Source organism: Schistosoma haematobium, chromosome 5, assembly GCF_000699445.3.
Source record: "Schistosoma haematobium chromosome 5, whole genome shotgun sequence".
In the NCBI taxonomy this organism is placed as follows: Eukaryota; Metazoa; Platyhelminthes; class Trematoda; order Strigeidida; family Schistosomatidae; genus Schistosoma; species Schistosoma haematobium.
The window spans coordinates 1,281,042-1,308,705 of NC_067200.1; the positions used below are offsets into that span (position 1 = coordinate 1,281,042).

General features: G+C 31.4%; 2 protein-coding genes across 3 annotated transcripts; one reads left to right on the forward strand and one right to left on the reverse strand.

Moving 5' to 3' along the window:
• Positions 1 to 1,419: 1,419 nt before the first annotated feature.
• MS3_00008920 (uncharacterized protein) lies at positions 1,420 to 9,085 on the reverse strand. The gene is made up of 3 exons (XM_051217263.1): positions 8,474 to 9,085; positions 6,889 to 7,841; positions 1,420 to 3,105 (listed from the first exon to the last, which is right to left on the reverse strand). The coding sequence occupies exons 1-2, from the start codon at positions 8,726 to 8,728 to the stop codon at positions 7,713 to 7,715; spliced, it is 384 nt and encodes a 127-aa protein (XP_051064637.1). The 5' UTR covers positions 8,729 to 9,085; the 3' UTR covers positions 1,420 to 3,105; positions 6,889 to 7,712.
• Positions 7,260 to 27,493, forward strand: MS3_00008921 (uncharacterized protein). Of its 2 annotated transcripts, XM_051217264.1 has the most exons (4): positions 7,260 to 7,522; positions 15,124 to 15,800; positions 23,125 to 23,360; positions 25,333 to 27,493. In XM_051217264.1, exons 2-3 carry the CDS (start codon positions 15,546 to 15,548, stop codon positions 23,242 to 23,244), a joined length of 375 nt encoding a protein of 124 aa, XP_051064638.1. In that variant the 5' UTR covers positions 7,260 to 7,522; positions 15,124 to 15,545; the 3' UTR covers positions 23,245 to 23,360; positions 25,333 to 27,493. The 2 variants fall into 2 exon arrangements, with proteins under 2 accessions (XP_051064638.1, XP_051064639.1); XM_051217265.1 differs by lacking the exons at positions 7,260 to 7,522; positions 23,125 to 23,360; positions 25,333 to 27,493 and adding exons at positions 16,433 to 17,383; positions 21,170 to 22,401 and having other exon boundaries at positions 14,921 to 15,800.
• Positions 27,494 to 27,664: the final 171 nt, after the last annotated feature.

Sequence of the window (27,664 nt, forward strand, 5' to 3'; positions counted from 1 at the left end):
GGATGAAGGACTGCGTAGACGCCCAACTTCGTGACCAACAAACAGGATTCCGTAAGGATAGATCGTGTACAGACCGAATCGCAACTCTACGGATCATTGTGGAACAATCAATTGAATGGAATTCATCACTCTACATCAACTTCATTGACTACGAAAAGGCATTTGATAGCGTGGACAGAACAACACTATGGAAGCTTCTTCGACACTACGGCGTGCCTCAGAAGATAGTCAATATCATACAGAGTTCATATGATGGATTACACTGCAAAATCGTGCATGGAGGACAGTTGACCAAGTCGTTCGAAGTGAAGACCGGTGTTAGGCAAGGTTGCTTACTCTCACCCTTTCTCTTTCTCCTGGTGATCGATTGGATCATGAAGACGTCAACATCTGAAGGGAAGCACGGAACACAATAGACATCTAGGATGCAGTTGGACGATCTGGACTTCGCAGATGATATGGCCCTTCTATCCCAAACGCAATAACAAATGCAGGAGAAGACGACCAGGATGGGGGAGCAGCCTCAGCAGCAGTAGGTCTCAATATACACAAAGGGAAAAGCAAGATTCTCCGATACAACACAGCATGCACCAATCCAATCACAATTGACGGAGGAGATTTGGAAAATGTAAACACCTTTACATATTTGGGCAGCATCATTGATGAACAGGGTGGATCTGATGCAGATGTGAAGGGGCGGATCGGCAAAGCAAGAGCAGCATATTTACAACTGAAGAACATCTGGAACTCAAAGCAACTGTCAACCAACACCAAGGTCAGGATTTTCAATACAGATCTCAAGGCAGTTCAACAGTATGGGGCGGAAACCTGGAGAACTACGAACGCCATCATCCAGAAGATACAGGTGTTTATTAACAGTTGTCTACGCAAAATACTCCGTTGGCCGGACACTATTAGCAACAACGTACTGTGGGAGAGAACAAACTAGATCCCAGCGGAGGAAGAAATCAGGAAGCGGCGCTGGAAGTGGATAGGACACACAATGAGGAAAGCACCCAACTGCGTCACATGACAAGCTCTCACATGAAATCGCCAAGGCCAAAGGAAAAGAGGAAGACCAAAGAACAAATTACGCCGGGAAATGGATCTAGACATGAGGGAAATGAACAAGAATTGGATGGAACTGGAAAAGGAGGCCCAGGATAGAGTGGGTTGGAGAATGCTGGTCGGCGGCCTATGCTCCATTGGGAGTAACAGGCGTAAGTAAGTAAGTATATCTGCATTGATGATAATGATACTGGAAAAAGGCTCAAAAAATTGAATCGTGAAGTAATCTTAGCTAGTTAGGCAGAAGTTAAAAACCAGAAAGTACTATGCAGTTGTTTCATCTCAATAGAAAACTATTCAGAAGTGAGCAACGAAAAAAAAAAAAAAGACAACCCCACCAGGAATTAAATGCATGTTTTGTACTACAACAATTGTTTAACGTTTAGATCATTCCGATAAATTGACAATGTGGAATGTTCATCGTTTGGAATTGGCGATAGATCTATTCTCTCATATTAGATGCTTGTCAACTTTCTATTTTTCATGTCTATTCATCATTAGAATTTCAAGAATTACCTCTTGATGTTTGTCTCTGTAGTTAACACATTTGGTGTTTCTTACGTTTGAATGTTATCACTAGTTTGTTGAATTTCATAGTTTATATCATCATAAGATTTGGAATAAAATCAAAGAAATTTGAAGTTGAACAAAAATAGGAAATTCTGTCTTGTATATATTACATGAACAAACATGAAGTTATTATATTAAACATTGAATTACATAAGATACATAAGATAATGATAAACTAATCAAAGTGTTAACAAACAAACAAAATCATGATTTGATTAAGAAAAGAAACGAAAAGAGACGAATTCATGTATCTGGGGTGGGAAAGAAAAGAAAAGAAAACTAGTTTAAAGACTATCTCTTCTCGACAAATAATGAACCCGTGTCAAATGTTATAACTTGTGGCATGTGCACTCTGTTGATGGATCACATAATGATACCACCAATTAGAGAACAATGATTTATCAATGACGCGTAAAATCGTACGAGCAGTTTAGAGTCTTGATCGGTCCTTCTCCTAGTTCGTTCATTGAGTCCAGAACACCAGTCTCAGCCTCCACGATATCAATCATGTATTTCAAACATACTGGGTTTATATACAAACCAAACAGACCACATCGTACCATAAAGTAGAAAATATACATTTATACAAGATAGTAGTCAAAAGTGGTTGTGAATGTAGGAGATAGTAATGGATAGATCGGACATAACTCAAGAATGGTGAATGGTATCATAATGGTCTATAAGTCAAAATAAAGCATATGATAGGAGGAACATGGATATGCATAGTTTATCCACTTAGTAACCATACAATAAATATATTATGCATAGTATTAGTCTAGAAATAGATCCCAATAGTTACTATTCAAGATCTAACAAAAGAATGATTAAATCTTCAAGAATGTTATATCATTATAATTAATTGTTTAGTTATCTATATGTCATATGATAAGTAAATTATCATTATCATGAATAGTATTATCTCTTTCTTTCTTTTTTCAATATAGAAACGAAAAGGGAGAATCCTTTTTTTATTGATTCTGAGTTTTATATTTGGCACCATTCCATCAATCAATCAATCAACCAACTTGATAATCAACATGACAACAAGAAAAGTATATCAGTCTATATTACAGTTACATAGAATAATAATAATAATAATAATTGATAAGTCTTGCAGATTGAATGCTCTATTCGTCTCCTAAGCTATTCTGTAACCCCGAAGCTAGAACTATATAGCGACCTGAACACGAGAGAGAAGACTCAAGGTATGCGAGAAGTAGTTTACTCCAAGGTTCATTCTAATTCAGAAAATACAGGGTTTTTATAATATTTTAAATGTCCTTGGGTTGCTAGAAGATTCTAAAATGCTACTAAACATAGTAGCAGTGCAGCAGCCAACCAATCAGAGACTCTACATGTGACGTTTTGCTTCCTTGGTATTTTTGGCCAAGACTCCAAGTGAACGCTGATTGGATGAAACGCTTCTTAGTGTTTCCATATGCTTGCTTGTCTTTTGGAAGCAATTTTCTGGATCACCCCAACAATAATGGTAATAGTAATAATAATCTATGACATAATCTCAGATTGTGATAATGATTAAAACTAAGTACAATTACTAGGTAGGTAGGTAGGTGGTTAAGTTAGAAAACAAACACCTACCTACATTTAATATCATTTAAAACGTATCATTCACCTTAAATCTACATTGAAGATGATGATGATGTAATTGATTAGATGAGTGAAAACTAAGCAAAAAATGGCTTCGATTGTTTGTCACAGCTTCGTTGTTGATCTGTTCCCATCAGATTTGTACTTGATAAATGAGTAGTTAACTTTTTAGAAAAGTGTCATTTCATTTTATTACTAGTTAATAACAAACGATTAGTTAGTTCAGGGAATTATAGTTCAAGTCTAAGTACTTATATCAATGAAGAGAAGATTGTTACAATACAAGTGAACTGTACTTCAGGATTCCCCTTAATTTGGAATCCCTGACAACCTTTTGAGAAAAGTTGCGAGTGTGAAGGTACGATGTTTTCGTGGAATAAATTAGTTTCTACACTATCGTCTTCTAGCTGTAAGTTAATACTTTGTGAATGAGTGTTGATAGTATGTTTCATCCCTCTTTATGATAATTGTGAAATATAATTTGTTATAATGGTCAATTAGAGAAGCGGAGTGTAGTTAAGAGGAATTCAGTGGGTCGAATAACTAAGATTGATTGAATTAAATTTTGAGGACTGGATAAAAGATGCTTCATAATCTGATAACTTAAAACTAAAACATCGATTGATCACTGGGTATTGATTAATGCTACGTTGTTCTAAAACTCAATATTATTAGGTAGAATTCCATCTATCATGTTTTCACCTAGTTAATTTTGCTCCAGATGACTCAGTGGTGACATCTTAGACCTTGAAATGAAGTGACGCTTCTTCAAATTAAACATAGAAAATCAAATGCTTCAGTATTGTAAGTACATTTTGATGATGATGATAATGAGCACAAAACTCAAGTTGAGCAGTGTTTTATGCTAACTACCTTCAACCTTCTTACAATATACAACGGTTATGTTTGGAGTAATATGAAAACGTCTGCTCATTCTTCTTAACAAACTAATTTTACATTGGAATTACGTCATAGTTTATGACTATCACTTGTTCAATACCTTTTCTATTGTCGAATTTAGAGTAGTAGCATTTCAAGTTAATATTGATAATGATGATGACTGTAGTTGAAAGGAATTTAGATAAGCAGGATATGATAAGCCAACTGTTCAACGGTGTGCTTATTGTATACTTTTAGTGATCTAAACACAAATCAATTGTATATGATCGACAAAAATTTAACCGGCATTGACTCCTCAGCGGTGCTCATCCACGATCCCGCACCACGCGGGATTCGAACCCAGAACTTACTGGCTTTGCGCGAGAGCACTTAACCATTAGACCACTGAGCCGACATCCAACGGTGTTAATGTCTAATTTCAACCAATCCACGAAGTTGCGCCACCATATACCATTGTCTTCAGTGAGCTGAGGAGTCCCACACTAGGACGAAACGGCCGTCCAGTGCTTCCAGGTTTTCAATGGTGGTGTAGCCTCAATCGACTCATGAATTCAACAAGATTAAATCATTGTACTTTACCACCATATAAATATAGAATAGTCTATTTATCCGTATGTGGATTATCATTAGGTTAATATAACTGGATCAGTGAAACTAGCTAGTTAGTTATAAAAAGCTACAACATAATTTTTTTTACTGTGATTATAAATACAACTCAGTTAAGATATTCTAAGTATGTTTATTTTAGTTACTTAGATTACTGTTATTTTCAACAGATTATTCCAATTGTGATACAACATATGACTGATTACAAAAAAATACCGAATTACTAATCCCTTACACTTTTAATACTGAAATTAAAATCATTCCATGATGTTAACCATGCAATTCAAATATCGAATCTCTATAAAACCATCGAGTAAAAAGTGAGATATATTTCGTTTTTATGGAGAAAAAAAACCCACATAATTTCATAGAGCAACGTGAAAATAATTGAGTATTTATATGATCATCGAATGTACTATTAACTCTTATAAATTTTGTTAGTTGAACTCACGAGTTGATCTAAGGTAGACCAACGGTGAAAATCCAAAAAAACTGAACGGACGTTTTGTTCTAGTATGGTACTCCTTAGCATCCATGATCCCATGCGTGGGACTCGAACCCAGGACTTTTGGTCTAGTGAGCGAACGCTAAAGCTCTATGGTGATCGACTCGTGAATTCAACTGTGAAAGTACTAGTCTCTACAAACCTTGATACTAATATTTCATTAATAGTTTTAACTGGACTAAATCAAGATAATAATTAACATTTTTGCTACACTTATCAAGGCAAAAGTTCCATTGATGACGATGACTGAATTAGAATCGAATTATTTACTCATAAATCAGTTCAGATTGTAAAGAAAACAACTGATAGTAAAGTCAATTTGATACGTTATAAAGATATGATACCTAAAATTGACGAATCAATACAACTGTTATTAAGATATTCCTTGTAAATTTAACTTTATGTAACACGAATGACTGAATTATCCTATAAAATGGAACTGTTTATTTAATTCATAGTTATATTAAATAATTATACGATGTGAAATATAAGTATACAATCATTTAAAAATTAGAAGATTAAACAGAATTACTGATTAACTTGCATCATAGACCAGGAGGGTGTTTCTCTAATGTTCAACCAAGGTACATGACTGGAAAGATAATTTACTAATGACAGAACATCAGAAAAATTCCGACGAAACAAACATCTAATACATTCAAGTATCTATTAATAACTCAAATAAAGTCTATTTGTAGTGAATACCACCTTAGAATTTCCACAATTTTTTTTTTATATTAAAAGTTCACCAACATTAAATTTACTTTAAGATTGAAAGGTCTATTTAGTAAAAACGGGTGGAAATAATCATTATTTCTTTCAATGTTCAATAATAGTGTAATATTTAACATTTTCGAGTATTTTTCTGTTCACATAGTGTCAATGCTGCATATCAGAGAGTGTAATTTTCATTGGGGACTTCAATTCAATCATCTACAGATAGCTGCATTTGTTTTGTGGGAATACAAGATATCACACTCTCATTGATTAGTGAGCAAAGTAGAGTTTCCCTTGTACTCAAATTATCAATAAACTTAAACAAAGGAGTTTTGATCTTTATTTTGTTATTTATGTTGTTCTCCTTCTCTTATTAGTAATAGGATATAGTTCTAGTAGACTTGCATTAAAGATTACTTACATTCTCAAAAATACTTGTTATGAAACCGTTGGAATATATTTTGATGTTCTTGAGATAACTAGTTGATAGAGGTCATTTGGTGGATAGAACCAAATCTTTTCAAATGACCCTTGTCATTTCCTAATGGTATTCAATTCCATGTCCAATATATACCACAAGCTATATGGATCTTAACCATTTACTTGAATATTAAAAAATAGTTGAATTTTGTTGTTATGTCTTCTGTTGTCTAAGTATTCCTTAATAAGTTACTTTAATGCATGTTATAATACAAGAAAATTTTGTTTTCTCCTTTTATCATTGTAAAGATTATCGTTTAATCTTTATTAAGTAGTTTGAACGATTAGTCATAATTTCTCAATCTTTTCATAATTAAACAATGGAAACTTGTTAAATTTAGTAATAAATCATTTAAATTAAGCATAAATCATCTACTGATTAATAAAAATATCTCAATATATAAATCATTATTTCTCTTCATGGATTCACTCACTTTGTAGTTGAGTAGCTATCTAACTGATTTTTTTTCTTATTCTCTTGTTAGTTTGTTTATCTATTCAATTATATTTTATGTCTAAATAACTTGTTATCAGCTAGTTACAACGTCTTAAATGTTTACATACATGCGTATAAATAACAGTATACTGGGATAAAATGAAACGAGAAGAAAACTAGTTATGCTGGTATTAGGATACCTTTAGGATTTTTCTTTATCTTGACAAGAAGAAAAGAAAAGAGAAAACAACATTCTCTGTTCATAATGATAATGACGATGGTGATGATTGTATGATCATTGTATTGTTGTTACTCATTATTCCAAACGCGCACGCAAATATAGATTTATTCACAATATTCATTCATATATAATTGTTAATTAATAATTTGTATTTATGATTAATTCACCAATGACTTATTTCAACATGTTCCTGAAATTCTAATAAGAAATTTTGACTGGAACAGTACAGATATGTTGAGAGTGAATTAATTATAACCAGTGGTACTGGATATTTTTGAGGCTACATCAAAAATTCTTTGAAATTGTGGTTAATTTAACAGCTAAAAGACCACGTGCTCATTCCCCAGTTTGTGGTAACTCAAAGGATTGTGTCACTCCATTAGTTAAAAATGTAAGTCAAGTTGAAAATGTTAATTTAATTTATGTATTATATTAGTTATTCACTATATACATAATGGACTTGATTTTATATCTAATACAATATGGATAGATACATGTGAATGTACATAATTCAAGAAAAAAGTCGCATTATCTATGTAGACAAGATGGGTCATCATTTCATAGATGTTTATAGATCTAGATCAATGTATTAAATATCTACGTTCGCTTGGCGTAGTACAGCACGCGTTATTTCCATCGATTGATGGTCTAGCTTCAACTGACTCATGATTTAAATCTGTGAAAAATTCTAAATTCTCCACAAACCCCTTCTGAAAATAAATTTAAACCATATGCCTACTTTTTATTGATTTATAGAAAGGAATAATAATATAGAGTAATAATGATCAGATCTATTTAATATATAAGTTAATAAAGTTGAAACGACGATATTCTGTGAATAATGCAAATTTATGATCTAAATCATCATCAGTATAAGACTTATTCCCGTGTTGGAAATTTATGATAGAATATACTGAATAAGCTTTGGATTCATTTCATGTAATTCAATCTAATCACAAATGTAATAATTTAATTACTTAAATACATAGAACCTTAGTTGTTGATTATACAGTAAGATCATATTCATTCATTATGATCCACTGCATTTAACTGTTTCCTATCAATCTGATCAGCAGAATGATTATCAACATGAAAGATGATATAAACATGATGACTATCTAATAATGACTATCGGGTTGTAAAGATGGTTGAATTTTAATTGAGATCATAAACAAATCCATATCAGACCATCACTGAAAACCTAGAAGCATTAGACGGCCGTTTGTCCTAGTATGAGACTTCTCAGAATTGCACATCCACGATCTATTAGTAATATGTATATAAACCATTTGAAAATTATGACACTAACAAAATATTAACTAATGATGACAATAATACTTACTTGATGTAAAATTAATGTTCTTGTACAATCATGTAAAAATAATGAAGGAACTTGAAATAATTTTGTCACAGATAAATTTGTTTTTAATTCATCCCGTGCTAATTTAACACATAAATTTAATACATGTATTGGTAATGGATTAGCTAATGAAATTGGTATAGTAGTTGAACGATCAAGAAAGAATATCGGTGAAAATAATACAACTAAACTAGTTTTATCTACTTCACAATCTGGTTGATTTGCAACTGTAGCCATTAATTCAAATAATGGTTTAATAATTTGTTGAACTAAACGTATTGGACATAATAGAAATAATAAATGTATAGCACGACATTGATAAATTTCATTTTGTTTGATGCTACTAATTAATTGAATAAATAAACGACCTAATGGATTAGGTATTAAACCAATACCTTGTCAATGTAAAATGCGAGCTAATAAACAAGCAATTACTGATGGATCATGTTCATGTAGTATTCGATCAATATTATTCATTTCAGTTGTAAACTGATTTTCATATTGTTTAGCTGAATTGGATTTTTCTAATGAATTTGATGAAGTATTATTGGAAGATGAAAATCAAGTAGATGAGGGTCCATGTTGATGAAATAAAATTTTTCGAAATTATTTACATTTGATTGATTCCCAGGACGTCGAAAAATAAATCGATGTTTGTCTAAATTGAAACGAAATGAAAAAATAATAAAAATTAACGATTAGACATGATACGTTCATTATATCTAAGAACATATTATTACACACAATATATATAGATATACTGAGATAGATAGATGGATAGATAGATAGATAGATAGATAGATAGATGGATGGATAGATAGATAGATAGATAGATAGATAGATGGATGGATAGATAGATAGATAGATGGATAGATAGATAGATAGATAGATAGATAGATAGATAGATAGATAGATAGATAGATAGATAGATAGATAGATAGATAGATAGATAGATAGATAGATAGATAGATAGATAGATAGATAGATAGATAGATAGATAGATAGATAGATAGATAGATAGATAGATAGAATAGATAGATAGATAGATAGATAGATAGATAGATAGATAGATAGATAGATAGATAGATAGATAGATAGATAGATAGATAGATAGATAGATAGATAAGATAGATAGATAGATAGATAGATAGATAGATAGATAGATAGATAGATAGATAGATAGATAGATAGATAGATAGATAGATAGATAGATAGATAGATAGATAGATAGATAGATAGATAGATAGATAGATAGATAGATAGATAGATAGATAGATAGATAGATAGATAGATAGATAGATAGATAGATAGATAGATAGATAGATAGATAGATAGATAGATAGATAGATAGATAGATAGATAGATAGATAGATAGATAGATAGATAGATAGATAGATAGATAGATAGATAGATAGATAGATAGATAGATAGATAGATAGATAGATAGATAGATAGATAGATAGATAGATAGATAGATAGATAGATAGATAGATAGATAGATAGATAGATAGATAGATAGATAGATAGATAGATAGATAGATAGATAGATAGATAGATAGATAGATAGATAGATAGATAGATAGATAGATAGATAGATAGATAGATAGATAGATAGATAGATAGATAGATAGATAGATAGATAGATAGATAGATAGATAGATAGATAGATAGATAGATAGATAGATAGATAGATAGATAGATAGATAGATAGATAGATAGATAGATAGATAGATAGATAGATAGATAGATAGATAGATAGATAGATAGATAGATAGATAGATAGATAGATAGATAGATAGATAGATAGATAGATAGATAGATAGATAGATAGATAGATATAGATAGATAGATAGATAGATAGATAGAATGAATAGTAGATAGATAGATAGATAGATAGATAGATAGATAGATAGATAGATAGATAGATAGATAGATAGATAGATAGATAGATAGATAGATAGATAGATAGATAGATAGATAGATAGATAGATAGATAGATAGATAGATAGATAGATAGATAGATAGATAGATAGATAGATAGATAGATAGATAGATAGATAGATAGATAGATAGATAGATAGATAGATAGATAGATAGATAGATAGATAGATAGATAGATAGATAGATAGATAGATAGATAGATAGATAGATAGATAGATAGATAGATAGATAGATAGATAGATAGATAGATAGATAGATAGATAGAAGATAGATAGATAGATAGATAGATAGATAGATAGATAGATAGATAGATAGATAGATAGATAGATAGATAGATAGATAGATAGATAGATAGATAGATAGATAGATAGATAGATAGATAGATAGATAGATAGATAGATAGATAGGATATATTGTATACTTACAGTCAAGTTAAATAAAACTTTTAAAAAAATCTCGTAGCATTTTTTCAATGATATCATATTACTTGATTTGATTATCATAACTCTCCCATACATACATAAGTTCATATTGTAGAGTGAGAGAGAGAGAGAGAGACAGGGAAATCGGTTTTTCATCAAGATGTTGGGATCAGTATGCTCTATGAATCATTAAGATAAGATGAATGTGAATATTATTCACATTTATGATAAATAGTATCAAATCCACAGGTGTACTTTTAAATTGATATGTGACTTTACCGGTATTATAAAAGTGACACTATTCGGGAGAATTTTTCATCATTGATCACTTAAAACCAGGAAGGATTTGGCAAATGTTTCATTTATGCAAAAGAGCACCTTAACAGTTTTCATCCACAACCTTATCAGGGATAGAATCTATGAAAGGTGTGAAGATCTTAAGTTTGATTTATAACAAAATCATGCATGAAGACTGTTAAGAAGCCTGATATCTGAACGACATAGCTGTCTGTTGTTTCTTAGCCTTCAGTAATTTTCTAATCTAACTGTCAAAATTAAAATAATTTGATCATAGTATATTCTACTTGATTGAGAATTATATCTATTTACTATTTACGAATATCATCTATTCACTTAAAATGATTTCATCAGCCATATTTTCACTCAGAGTTTCATAGATAAGTTAAGTATACGTATTTTTAAACAAAACGTGATATTAGTTACTATACAGAGATCAAGAAATGAATATTTCAATAGCTGATATTCAGAACAAAAATTAAAAAAAGAAAAACTTATTTTATAATCCTAAAACATGATTTGTCAAATAATCAATCTTTTCATTATGTTCTGTATTAATAGAAACTAGTGGAAATATTATTAGTCGTATTGATCAATTCATTCAGTTGTTAGATAAATAGACAATATTGATATTCAATGATCGCCAAGCGATAATAAAAGTCATATTTATCTAGGGCATAGTGATGATCGAATTCGATTGATCAAGTTGTGTTAATCATGAATACTAGTGTGAATGACTTGACATTATATGAACTATGAATTGATTTAGCAAGGATCAAGATGATTAACAAGTGGATCTCAGACTAGGTACTCATCAGTGATGAGAGATTTGCAATGAACAGATCCATGATGTTGTGATCAAACGCTTTACAATGAGAATATGATATATTGTTAATTTATTGATGATTAGTACATTTATAATTATATGACTTAATTTACACTCTATACCATTAATCTAAACAGTTAAGGTTCAAGTGTTCATAAATCTGTGAATTGGTTTATCAATATGAAATAAATTGTCAATAGTCAATAACTGTAGGTGATACATATTTTGCATTTTTGGTTTAGATGAAAATAAAAAGCGTAAGTTGATGATACAACTAATTAAATTTAATAATAATTCATTCAGCACATTCTAACTAATATACGTTTATGTATTCAGCTTTAAAAAATATTAATTGTGATATTAGTAAATAGAAAAATATATGTACTACTACAAAAGATTTACAGAGACTACTGAATTACTCAGATTACACCATGGACTGACTTGAGATAGACATCCACTGGAAAAAGAATAACTAAACAACTGTTTTGTCTCACCATGTAATTCCTCCACTATGTTACTCCACAATCCCACTGAGGACCCTTAGCTTTCACTTAACTTTTAGACAGTGGTTTACCAGTGTAGTTTCAATCCATTCATGACAGTAGAAGAACATCTTCAATTGTTTTTAATAGGTAACTATCTCGGACGTGACACGGTGGGATCTCATCGGTTTTTGTATCTCACTAGAATCCCATAAATTAACCTTCAGAACTCTTATTAGGTTGATAGAATGTTTATTATTACTGTCATCAAGACTGCCATTACCAATAATAACAGTCGTAGAAGGAGAAAGGTTGTTACCATTCGAATTAGTATCAGTACCATTCTTACTGTAAAATAATGATAAAACGACCAATACTTATTCACTATTTAAAAAAGAACCATTGTTATTTTAACTAAATTCTGCTTATTTCGAGAAAGACATTTTCCTGATGTATGGACGTGCAATTAAGGAAAACTGAGAAATATCGGCGGGGGTCCATCACAAACATTTTAGTTTGAAATTTCTCATTAACAGTAAGCAGTCATATTCTTGTTTGAAACAGGTTTCGAGGGGTACATGAAACCATGTAATCATCGGACTGAAACTGTTTTCTATTCTCATATATGCAATATCATTTTGTAGACAAAACTGGGTTTAAAATGTCTAGAAAATATCTATGTTAGTTATTTCTTTAGACCGAAATGTATGAGATGATAAAATACATCAATCAGTGTTATTCGTGGATAAAAGGTGAGGGAAATTTTATATCTTATTGATTTCTATAGATGGTATTCAGTCTGAAATGAAATCATTTGCGATATGATTGAAAATTAACGAGACCTAAATATCTGTTTAGTTGTATTATGGAATTAATTAGGTGTTCGCAACCACCAACATTTTGTTGTCAACGCTTCATCTTGATCCTTGCTAAATCAATTCATAGTTCATATAATGTCAAGTCATTCACACTAGTATTCATGATTAACACAACTTGATCAATCGAATTCGATCATCACTATGCCCTAGATAAATATGACTTTTATTATCGCTTGGCGATCATTGAATATCAATATTGTCTATTTATCTAACAACTGAATGAATTGATCAATACGACTAATAATATTTCCACTAGTTTCTATTAATACAGAACATAATGAAAAGATTGATTATTTGACAAATCATGTTTTAGGATTATAAAATAAGTTTTTCTTTTTTTAATTTTTGTTCTGAATATCAGCTATTGAAATATTCATTTCTTGATCTCTGTATAGTAACTAATATCACGTTTTGTTTAAAAATACGTATACTTAACTTATCTATGAAACTCTGAGTGAAAATATGGCTGATGAAATCATTTTAAGTGAATAGATGATATTCGTAAATAGTAAATAGATATAATTCTCAATCAAGTAGAATATACTATGATCAAATTATTTTAATTTTGACAGTTAGATTAGAAAATTACTGAAGGCTAAGAAACAACAGACAGCTATGTCGTTCAGATATCAGGCTTCTTAACAGTCTTCATGCATGATTTTGTTATAAATCAAACTTAAGATCTTCACACCTTTCATAGATTCTATCCCTGATAAGGTTGTGGATGAAAACTGTTAAGGTGCTCTTTTGCATAAATGAAACATTTGCCAAATCCTTCCTGGTTTTAAGTGATCAATGATGAAAAATTCTCCCGAATAGTGTCACTTTTATAATACCGGTAAAGTCACATATCAATTTAAAAGTACACCTGTGGATTTGATACTATTTATCATAAATGTGAATAATATTCACATTCATCTTATCTTAATGATTCATAGAGCATACTGATCCCAACATCTTGATGAAAAACCGATTTCCCTGTCTCTCTCTCTCTCTCTCTCACTCTACAATATGAACTTATGTATGTATGGGAGAGTTATGATAATCAAATCAAGTGATATGATATCATTGAAAAAATGCTACGAGATTTTTTTAAAAGTTTTATTTAACTTGACTGTAAGTATACAATATCTATCTATCTATCTATCTATCTATCTATCTATCTATCTATCTATCTATCTATCTATCTATCTATCTATCTATCTATCTATCTATCTATCTATCTATCTATCTATCTATCTATCTATCTATCTATCTATCTATCTATCTATCTATCTATCTATCTATCTATCTATCTATCTATCTATCTATCTATCTATCTATCTATCTATCTATCTATCTATCTATCTATCTATCTATCTATCTATCTATCTATCTATCTATCTATCTATCTATCTATCTATCTATCTATCTATCTATCTATCTATCTATCTATCTATCTATCTATCTATCTATCTATCTATCTATCTATCTATCTATCTATCTATCTATCTATCCTCTATCTATCTATCTATCTATCTATCTATCTATCTATCTATCTATTTATCTATCTATCTATCTATCCATCTATCTATCTATCTATCCATCCATCTATCTATCTATCTATCTATCTATCTATCCATCCATCTATCTATCTATCTATCTATCTATCTATCTATCTATCTATCCATCTATCTATCTCAGTATATCTATATATATTGTGTGTAATAATATGTTCTTAGATATAATGAACGTATCATGTCTAATCGTTAATTTTTATTATTTTTTTCATTTCGTTTCAATTTAGACAAACATCGATTTATTTTTCGACGTCCTGGGAATCAATCAAATGTAAATAATTTCGAAAAAATTTTATTTCATCAACATGGACCCTCATCTACTTGATTTTCATCTTCCAATAATACTTCATCAAATTCATTAGAAAAATCCAATTCAGCTAAACAATATGAAAATCAGTTTACAACTGAAATGAATAATATTGATCGAATACTACATGAACATGATCCATCAGTAATTGCTTGTTTATTAGCTCGCATTTTACATTGACAAGGTATTGGTTTAATACCTAATCCATTAGGTCGTTTATTTATTCAATTAATTAGTAGCATCAAACAAAATGAAATTTATCAATGTCGTGCTATACATTTATTATTTCTATTATGTCCAATACGTTTAGTTCAACAAATTATTAAACCATTATTTGAATTAATGGCTACAGTTGCAAATCAACCAGATTGTGAAGTAGATAAAACTAGTTTAGTTGTATTATTTTCACCGATATTCTTTCTTGATCGTTCAACTACTATACCAATTTCATTAGCTAATCCATTACCAATACATGTATTAAATTTATGTGTTAAATTAGCACGGGATGAATTAAAAACAAATTTATCTGTGACAAAATTATTTCAAGTTCCTTCATTATTTTTACATGATTGTACAAGAACATTAATTTTACATCAAGTAAGTATTATTGTCATCATTAGTTAATATTTTGTTAGTGTCATAATTTTCAAATGGTTTATATACATATTACTAATAGATCGTGGATGTGCAATTCTGAGAAGTCTCATACTAGGACAAACGGCCGTCTAATGCTTCTAGGTTTTCAGTGATGGTCTGATATGGATTTGTTTATGATCTCAATTAAAATTCAACCATCTTTACAACCCGATAGTCATTATTAGATAGTCATCATGTTTATATCATCTTTCATGTTGATAATCATTCTGCTGATCAGATTGATAGGAAACAGTTAAATGCAGTGGATCATAATGAATGAATATGATCTTACTGTATAATCAACAACTAAGGTTCTATGTATTTAGGTAATTAAATTATTACATTTGTGATTAGATTGAATTACATGAAATGAATCCAAAGCTTATTCAGTATATTCTATCATAAATTTCCAACACGGGAATAAGTCTTATACTGATGATGATTTAGATCATAAATTTGCATTATTCACAGAATATCGTCGTTTCAACTTTATTAACTTATATATTAAATAGATCTGATCATTATTACTCTATATTATTATTCCTTTCTATAAATCAATAAAAAGTAGGCATATGGTTTAAATTTATTTTCAGAAGGGGTTTGTGGAGAATTTAGAATTTTTCACAGATTTAAATCATGAGTCAGTTGAAGCTAGACCATCAATCGATGGAAATAACGCGTGCTGTACTACGCCAAGCGAACGTAGATATTTAATACATTGATCTAGATCTATAAACATCTATGGAATGATGACCCATCTTGTCTACATAGATAATGCGACTTTTTCTTGAATTATGTACATTCACATGTATCTATCCATATTGTATTAGATATAAAATCAAGTCCATTATGTATATAGTGAATAACTAATATAATACATAAATTAAATTAACATTTTCAACTTGACTTACATTTTTAACTAATGGAGTGACACAATCCTTTGAGTTACCACAAACTGGGGAATGAGCACGTGGTCTTTTAGCTGTTAAATTAACCACAATTTCAAAGAATTTTTGATGTAGCCTCAAAAATATCCAGTACCACTGGTTATAATTAATTCACTCTCAACATATCTGTACTGTTCCAGTCAAAATTTCTTATTAGAATTTCAGGAACATCTTGATTAAGTCATTGGTGAATTAATCATAAATACAAATTATTAATTAACAATTATATATGAATGAATATTGTGAATAAATCTATATTTGCGTGCGCGTTTGGAATAATGAGTAACAACAATACAATGATCATACAATCATCACCATCGTCATTATCATTATGAACAGAGAATGTTGTTTTCTCTTTTCTTTTCTTCTTGTCAAGATAAAGAAAAATCCTAAAGGTATCCTAATACCAGCATAACTAGTTTTCTTCTCGTTTCATTTTATCCCAGTATACTGTTATTTATACGCATGTATGTAAACATTTAAGACGTTGTAACTAGCTGATAACAAGTTATTTAGACATAAAATATAATTGAATAGATAAACAAACTAACAAGAGAATAAGAAAAAAAATCAGTTAGATAGCTACTCAACTACAAAGTGAGTGAATCCATGAAGAGAAATAATGATTTATATATTGAGATATTTTTATTAATCAGTAGATGATTTATGCTTAATTTAAATGATTTATTACTAAATTTAACAAGTTTCCATTGTTTAATTATGAAAAGATTGAGAAATTATGACTAATCGTTCAAACTACTTAATAAAGATTAAACGATAATCTTTACAATGATAAAAGGAGAAAACAAAATTTTCTTGTATTATAACATGCATTAAAGTAACTTATTAAGGAATACTTAGACAACAGAAGACATAACAACAAAATTCAACTATTTTTTAATATTCAAGTAAATGGTTAAGATCCATATAGCTTGTGGTATATATTGGACATGGAATTGAATACCATTAGGAAATGACAAGGGTCATTTGAAAAGATTTGGTTCTATCCACCAAATGACCTCTATCAACTAGGTATCTCAAGAACATCAAAATATATTCCAACGGTTTCATAACAAGTATTTTTGAGAATGTAAGTAATCTTTAATGCAAGTCTACTAGAACTATATCCTATTACTAATAAGAGAAGGAGAACAACATAAATAACAAAATAAACATCAAAACTCCTTTGTTTAAGTTTATTGATAATTTGAGTACAAGGAAAACTCTACCTTGCTCACTATTAAATGAGAGTGTGATATCTTGTATTCCCACAAAACAAATGCAGCTATCTGTAGATGATTGAATTGAAGTCCCCAATGAAAATTACACTCTCTGATATGCAGCATTGACACTATGTGAACAGAAAAATACTCGAAAATGTTAAATATTACACTATTATTGAACATTGAAAGAAATAATGATTATTTCCACCCGTTTTTACTAAATAGACCTTTCAATCTTAAAGTAAATTTAATGTTGGTGAACTTTTAATATAAAAAAAAATTGTGGAAATTCTAAGGTGGTATTCACTACAAATAGACTTTATTTGAGTTATTAATAGATACTTGAATGTATTAGATGTTTGTTTTGTCGGAATTATTCTGATGTCCTGTCATTAGTAAATTATCTTTCCAGTCATGTACCTTGGTTGAACATTAGAGAAACACCCTCCTGGTCTATGATGCAAGTTAATCAGTAATTCTGTTTAATCTTCTAATTTTTAAATGATTGTATACTTATATTTCACATCGTATAATTATTTAATATAACTATGAATTAAATAAACAGTTCCATTTTATAGGATAATTCAGTCATTCGTGTTACATAAAGTTAAATTTACAAGGAATATCTTAATAACAGTTGTATTGATTCGTCAATTTTAGGTATCATATCTTTATAACGTATCAAATTGACTTTACTATCAGTTGTTTTCTTTACAATCTGAACTGATTTATGAGTAAATAATTCGATTCTAATTCAGTCATCGTCATCAATGGAACTTTTGCCTTGATAAGTGTAGCAAAAATGTTAATTATTATCTTGATTTAGTCCAGTTAAAACTATTAATGAAATATTAGTATCAAGGTTTGTAGAGACTAGTACTTTCACAGTTGAATTCACGAGTCGATCACCATAGAGCTTTAGCGTTCGCTCACTAGACAAAAAGTCCTGGGTTCGAGTCCCACGCATGGGATCATGGATGCTAAGGAGTACCATACTAGAACAAAACGTCCGTTCAGTTTTTTTGGATTTTCACCGTTGGTCTACCTTAGATCAACTCGTGAGTTCAACTAACAAAATTTATAAGAGTTAATAGTACATTCGATGATCATATAAATACTCAATTATTTTCAGGCTGCTATATGAAATTATGTGGGTTTTTTTTCTCCATAAAAACGAAATATATCTCACTTTTTACTCGATGGTTTTATAGAGATTCGATATTTGAATTGCATGGTTAACATCATGGAATGATTTTAATTTCAGTATTAAAAGTGTAAGGGATTAGTAATTCGGTATTTTTTTTGTAATCAGTCATATGTTGTATCACAATTGGAATAATCTGTTGAAAATAACAGTAATCTAAGTAACTAAAATAAACATACTTAGAATATCTTAACTGAGTTGTATTTATAATCACAGTAAAAAAAAATTATGTTGTAGCTTTTTATAAGTAACTAGCTAGTTTCACTGATCCAGTTATATTAACCTAATGATAATCCACATACGGATAAATAGACTATTCTATATTTATATGGTGGTAAAGTACAATGATTTAATCTTGTTGAATTCATGAGTCGATTGAGGCTACACCACCATTGAAAACCTGGAAGCACTGGACGGCCGTTTCGTCCTAGTGTGGGACTCCTCAGCTCACTGAAGACAATGGTATATGGTGGCGCAACTTCGTGGATTGGTTGAAATTAGACATTAACACCGTTGGATGTCGGCTCAGTGGTCTAATGGTTAAGTGCTCTCGCGCAAAGCCAGTAAGTTCTGGGTTCGAATCCCGCGTGGTGCGGGATCGTGGATGAGCACCGCTGAGGAGTCAATGCCGGTTAAATTTTTGTCGATCATATACAATTGATTTGTGTTTAGATCACTAAAAGTATACAATAAGCACACCGTTGAACAGTTGGCTTATCATATCCTGCTTATCTAAATTCCTTTCAACTACAGTCATCATCATTATCAATATTAACTTGAAATGCTACTACTCTAAATTCGACAATAGAAAAGGTATTGAACAAGTGATAGTCATAAACTATGACGTAATTCCAATGTAAAATTAGTTTGTTAAGAAGAAGAATGAGCAGACGTTTTCATATTACTCCAAACATAACCGTTGTATATTGTAAGAAGGTTGAAGGTAGTTAGCATAAAACACTGCTCAACTTGAGTTTTGTGCTCATTATCATCATCATCAAAATGTACTTACAATACTGAAGCATTTGATTTTCTATGTTTAATTTGAAGAAGCGTCACTTCATTTCAAGGTCTAAGATGTCACCACTGAGTCATCTGGAGCAAAATTAACTAGGTGAAAACATGATAGATGGAATTCTACCTAATAATATTGAGTTTTAGAACAACGTAGCATTAATCAATACCCAGTGATCAATCGATGTTTTAGTTTTAAGTTATCAGATTATGAAGCATCTTTTATCCAGTCCTCAAAATTTAATTCAATCAATCTTAGTTATTCGACCCACTGAATTCCTCTTAACTACACTCCGCTTCTCTAATTGACCATTATAACAAATTATATTTCACAATTATCATAAAGAGGGATGAAACATACTATCAACACTCATTCACAAAGTATTAACTTACAGCTAGAAGACGATAGTGTAGAAACTAATTTATTCCACGAAAACATCGTACCTTCACACTCGCAACTTTTCTCAAAAGGTTGTCAGGGATTCCAAATTAAGGGGAATCCTGAAGTACAGTTCACTTGTATTGTAACAATCTTCTCTTCATTGATATAAGTACTTAGACTTGAACTATAATTCCCTGAACTAACTAATCGTTTGTTATTAACTAGTAATAAATGAAATGACACTTTTCTAAAAAGTTAACTACTCATTTATCAAGTACAAATCTGATGGGAACAGATCAACAACGAAGCTGTGACAAACAATCGAAGCCATTTTTTGCTTAGTTTTCACTCATCTAATCAATTACATCATCATCATCTTCAATGTAGATTTAAGGTGAATGATACGTTTTAAATGATATTAAATGTAGGTAGGTGTTTGTTTTCTAACTTAACCACCTACCTACCTACCTAGTAATTGTACTTAGTTTTAATCATTATCACAATCTGAGATTATGTCATAGATTATTATTACTATTACCATTATTGTTGGGGTGATCCAGAAAATTGCTTCCAAAAGACAAGCAAGCATATGGAAACACTAAGAAGCGTTTCATCCAATCAGCGTTCACTTGGAGTCTTGGCCAAAAATACCAAGGAAGCAAAACGTCACATGTAGAGTCTCTGATTGGTTGGCTGCTGCACTGCTACTATGTTTAGTAGCATTTTAGAATCTTCTAGCAACCCAAGGACATTTAAAATATTATAAAAACCCTGTATTTTCTGAATTAGAATGAACCTTGGAGTAAACTACTTCTCGCATACCTTGAGTCTTCTCTCTCGTGTTCAGGTCGCTATATAGTTCTAGCTTCGGGGTTACAGAATAGCTTAGGAGACGAATAGAGCATTCAATCTGCAAGACTTATCAATTATTATTATTATTATTATTCTATGTAACTGTAATATAGACTGATATACTTTTCTTGTTGTCATGTTGATTATCAAGTTGGTTGATTGATTGATTGATGGAATGGTGCCAAATATAAAACTCAGAATCAATAAAAAAAGGATTCTCCCTTTTCGTTTCTATATTGAAAAAAGAAAGAAAGAGATAATACTATTCATGATAATGATAATTTACTTATCATATGACATATAGATAACTAAACAATTAATTATAATGATATAACATTCTTGAAGATTTAATCATTCTTTTGTTAGATCTTGAATAGTAACTATTGGGATCTATTTCTAGACTAATACTATGCATAATATATTTATTGTATGGTTACTAAGTGGATAAACTATGCATATCCATGTTCCTCCTATCATATGCTTTATTTTGACTTATAGACCATTATGATACCATTCACCATTCTTGAGTTATGTCCGATCTATCCATTACTATCTCCTACATTCACAACCACTTTTGACTACTATCTTGTATAAATGTATATTTTCTACTTTATGGTACGATGTGGTCTGTTTGGTTTGTATATAAACCCAGTATGTTTGAAATACATGATTGATATCGTGGAGGCTGAGACTGGTGTTCTGGACTCAATGAACGAACTAGGAGAAGGACCGATCAAGACTCTAAACTGCTCGTACGATTTTACGCGTCATTAATAAATCATTGTTCTCTAATTGGTGGTATCATTATGTTATCCATCAACAGAGTGCACAGGCCACAAGTTATAACGTTTGACACGGGTTCATTATTTGTCGAGAAGAGATAGTCTTTAAACTAGTTTTCTTTTCTTTTCTTTCCCACCCCAGATACATGAATTCGTCTCTTTTCGTTTCTTTTCTTAATCAAATCATGATTTTGTTTGTTTGCTTGTTTGTTAACACTTTGATTAGTTTATCATTATCTTATGTATCTTATGTAATTCAATGTTTAATATAATAACTTCATGTTTGTTCATGTAATATATACAAGACATAATTTCCTATTTTTCTTCAACTTCAAATTTCTTTGATTTTATTCCAAATCTTATGATGATATAAACTATGAAATTCAACAAACTAGTGATAACATTCAAACGTAAGACACACTAAATGTGTTAACTAGAGAGACAAACTTCAAGAGGTAATTCTTGAAATTCTAATGATGAATAGACATGAAAAATAGAAAGTTGACAAGCATCTAATATGAGAGAATAGATCTATCGCCAATTCCAAACGATGAACATTCCACATTGTCAATTTATCGGAATGATCTAAACGTTCAACAATTGTTGTAGTACAAAACACACATTTAATTCCTGGTGGAGTTGTCTTTTTTCCATTAGGAGTAACAGGCGTAAGTAAGTAAGTAATTAATTTGCTCACTTCTGAATAGTTACCTACTGCGATGAAACAACTGCATAGTACTTTCTCGTTTTTAACTTCTACCTAACTAACTAAGATTACTTCACGATTCCATTTTTTGAGCCTTTTCCAGTATCATTATCATTAATGCAGATATATTATTTGACGACTTTTTTTACATTCTTTTCTCTCTCTTATTTTCTAGCTTGTTTCTTCTCACATTATCTTGTATATAATACTACTTCCAACAATCATTCTAATACTGACAAAAACAATCATAACTCTGAAATTACTCATCAACGTAATTTACTTCTTACCAGTTTAAATGGTCTAATCTGGTATCAAGGTAATATATTAGCTGGTACTAATGATCCAGATCCATTGGGTCAATTAAATTGCCTTCAACAAACATTTGAATGGGCAAGAAAACGAAAGGATAAAGTAAGTCTCTAATTATTTTGAACAATAGTTTGTTACATATTGGATACATATATATATCAGAAAGTGTTTTTGCGGAGGTTGTAGTTATTTCATTAATTGAGATCATGAGTCAATTGAAACTAGACCATCATGGAAAACCGGGACGAACTGGACGGCCGTTCCGTCCTATTGTGAGACTCGTCAGCGGTGCGCGTCCATTATTCCGCCTCGGAAGATTTGAACCCACGACCTATTAGTCTCGCGCGCGAGCGCTTTACTACAGGACTATTGAGCGGGCGTTGTTACACATCCACCATTATCATCAGTGAGTTATATATATATAATGATAGTGGAGCAACCCAAATACTCTTCAATCGAACTTGTATTATGTCTTCCGCACAGTAACTTTTTGTCGAGCTTCCTGAACTGTTGAACAATATATTACAGTGACATCAACTCTCTGTCATTATTTATTTGATTTTTCAATCAATAAGATTCATTAATTAAGTTAATTATTATAGAAGAATATAATTTGACCTTTTTTTTAAAAAACATTTTTTGGTTTAAAAATTTTACGCCTATTACACTTTGTGACTTTGTGTGACTTTGTATACTCGTCCTTTTATAGATATCCGTCTATCAATAAAAGGACGAGTATACTGCGCGGCAGTCCGTTCTGTTTTACTTTACGGTAGCGAAACATGGCCATTAAGAGTAGAAGACACTCGTAAACTACTAGTATTTGACCACAGATGCCACGTGTTACGTATGCCTGAACACCGATTACCACGACGTGCAATGCTATCCGGTATTGGAAATGGTTGGAAGAAAGTTAGGGGCGGCCAAACCAAAACGTGGCATCAGTGCTTGAAGTCACTAACTTCTAGTCTGAGCCATGTTGGTAGATGCAGACTACTTGGTTGGGGTCCGCGTGACTATCGTAACCAATGGTTGGAGACTCTTGGTGACATGGCTCAGAATCGATCACAATGGCGTCGGTGTATACACTCTCTGTCTTCCCTTAAACTAAGAGATTAAAATCGCTTCATATCTTTCTTTCTACTAACCAATTCTTTCTTCTTGTACTATATCCTTATTGCAATCTTTCTCTTATATATTACCACCTTTTACCTAACCACTGTTATGAATCCGGTGTCATCTTGTTGTGCTGATGCGGTATGGCAACCTGGACCGATGCACATATGTACCTGGTCCTACGTTGTAGCTGACTGACTGACTGAGAACGAAATGCATATATTGAGTTTTTCTGCTATCTACAATTCACCTCTTTTATTGAAATCACATTTTTATTTTGTCGGTTAACTGACAACAATTCGATTTCATTTAGTGGAAGATGGGCGGTTGGGATTGAAAGTCACTAAGCAATGGATGATAATTGTCTTGTCGTAGTCAAAAACCTTTCAACAGAATACATCCACATTCGAATCGTAAGTAATGTCTATTTATAATGACTACTATATACTAATTGAAATGCAGTCTTTGCAACTTCTTTAATCAAACTATAATAATGTTGGAAAATAAGGATACACAAAGTGAGAATAAATGAGTAGGCTTTTGACGTAGTATAAAGAAAAACGAATAAAACTGAATGTGAATTGCCTGAGTTTTAATCGGGAGTAGGGAGGGAATAGTGTTTCCAGTAATTAATTTCATTTCATTTTATCTAAGTGTGGGCTGTGATACTGCCCGGGTGCACAGACCGAAGCAACTGGTTTTTCTAGGGTCTGCACCCGGAGCCTTTGACCTAAAAGTCAATTCTGCAAAGCAGTGTCCTGGGCAATCCTTTCCAGCTCCTTGTCATTCATCCTTTTCATATCTGTTTCTATTACCCGATGTAATGTGTTCTTTGGCCTTGCTCTTTTACACTTCCCTTCAGAATTCCATGTTAGCACTTGTCTCGTGATGCAGTTTGATGATTTGCGTAACGTATGTCCTATTTATTTTCATCGTCTTTTCCTAATTTTCTCTTCAGCTGGAAGCTGGTATGTTCTCTCCCACAGAAGGCTGTTGCTGGTGATATCCGGTCAATGGATGTTGAGTATCTTGAGAAGACAGCTATTTGCAAATACTTGAACTTTCTTGATGATGGTTGTAGTAGTTGTCGAAGTTTCAGCTCCGTACAGTAGAGGTGTCTTTGATATTGGTTGAAAGTTATTTTGAGTTGCATACGTTCTTCAATTGTAGGAATGCGGCCCTTGCTTTGCCAATCCTTGCCTTTACGTCTGCATCTGAGCCTCCCTGCTCATAGATGATGCTTCTCAGATATGTGAAGGATTCTACATATTTCAGAGTTTCGTCATCAAGTGTGATTGGATTGGTGTTCTCCGTGTAGTATTTGAGGATCTTGGTTTTTCCTTTGTGTATGTTGAGGCCTGCTGATGCAGAGACTGTTGCTACAGTGGCTGTTTGTATGCCATAACATACTGAGGATCAGGATCCTGATCATCACTTGTATCCGGATCAACATATTCTTATCTCATTATCATTACCAAATCAAACTGATCAAAAGTTATAATCGAATTTAGATCATTTAAATAGAAATAATGATGGATTACAACATGATGATATGGATGATAGAAATCATTTAATTAATGATAATAATAACATTATCTCTTTTAAGGATTTTCCTTCAACTACAAAACATGTATCCATTGTAAATATACCTAAATGTGATTATGTTCAAACGTCTAGTTCATTATTGTTTTCGGTCTATTGTATTTGTTTATATGTGTAAATATGATTTATATGTTTTATTGTTTCTCACTGCGTCCGCCCCTCTCTGTCTCCCCTCTCGTTCTCCCTTCCTTTGACATATTGACGAGTCATTTGAAAAAAAAACGCACAATTAACACATGATAAATTAGTTATTTTATGGATGGGGGTTTCTGTATGTGTGTGTGTATTATGTTGAATATGAAATGATTTGAAAGGTATTTACACCTTTTTATTTATCCATTTTTGTTTGTTTGGCATCTGTTTTGTTCAAATGTTGGTCTTGTCATAGAAAAAAAAGAAAATACACAACTATTTAATATAACACATATAAGCGAACAATTGTTTTCAATTAGATCGTCATCAGGCTTTACTCTAATATACATAAATATTTATACGAAAATGTTAAACCAATCAATGGGAATCTTTAATATTTAATATAAACTTTCTATGTTATATGGATGCGTATGAATTCGCCTCCCCTCCCCTTCTCCTTCCCCTCTCCACCATGACAACTATACATTTATGTACTCATTTCTTTTTTTCTTTCAATAGCATAACTACGTTTTAATCCTATTTGAAGAGAAAGGGAAAGTATTTGCTCTATCTCGTCTGTTGTTGTTGTTTTATCCAAAATAAAATCCAACCAGTGTTATGTGTATATTGTAGGTGAACTTATAATGATTTCATTTTTTATACTGATCCTCTTTATTGTATCCCCTTGTTGTTCCTGTTTTTGTTGGCCTAATTTTCCTCAACTTCTATACTATGTGTAATTTATTCAGGCGATTGAGGTTATGTTTAAGTTAACATACAATAATATTAACAATGAACAAGTAGAATAAAACAATCTATTTGTACATATATATCTATATATTAAGTGTTATTCTATGTTTTTGAAAGTGAAAAGTGTTGTTTTTAGATCGTGATCTCAGCACGGACACAGAAGGCTCGACTAGCTTTTGTCAACTTGCGTCATTTATGGTGTAGACGAGATATCCGTCTAACAACCAAAGAACGAGTTTACTGCGCAGCAGTTCGTTCTGTCCTACTTTATGGCAGTGAAATATCGCCAGTCAGAGTAGAAGATATTCGTAGGTTACTAGTATTTGATCATAGATGTCTTTGAGACATTGCACGTATATCCTGTTATAACCGAGTTGTTGTTAGGAAACAGGTACTAGGTAAGGATGACAAATGGATTGATGAAGTCGTGAAACTTCACCAGTAGAGATGACTGGGACATTTTTTATGTATGCCCAACCACAGATTGCCTCGACATGCGATGTTTTATGGTATAGGAGTAGATTGGAAGAAAGGTAGGGGCAGCCAGACCAAAACATGGCACAAATCCATGAAGTCACTGACAGGTGGACTGAGTCATGTTGGTAGGTGTAGACTACCTGGTTGAGGACCGCGCGATGATAGCAACCGATGGTTAGAAACGTTGAATGATATGGCTGAAAATCATTTGCGATCGCGCAGGTGCATCCGTATTTTGTGTTTTCTCAACTTCTAATCTTCTGAATTCTTCATGTCCTTCTCTTTTTTCTCTTTCCAAATATATTTCACTGTTTTATACTCCTTGAATA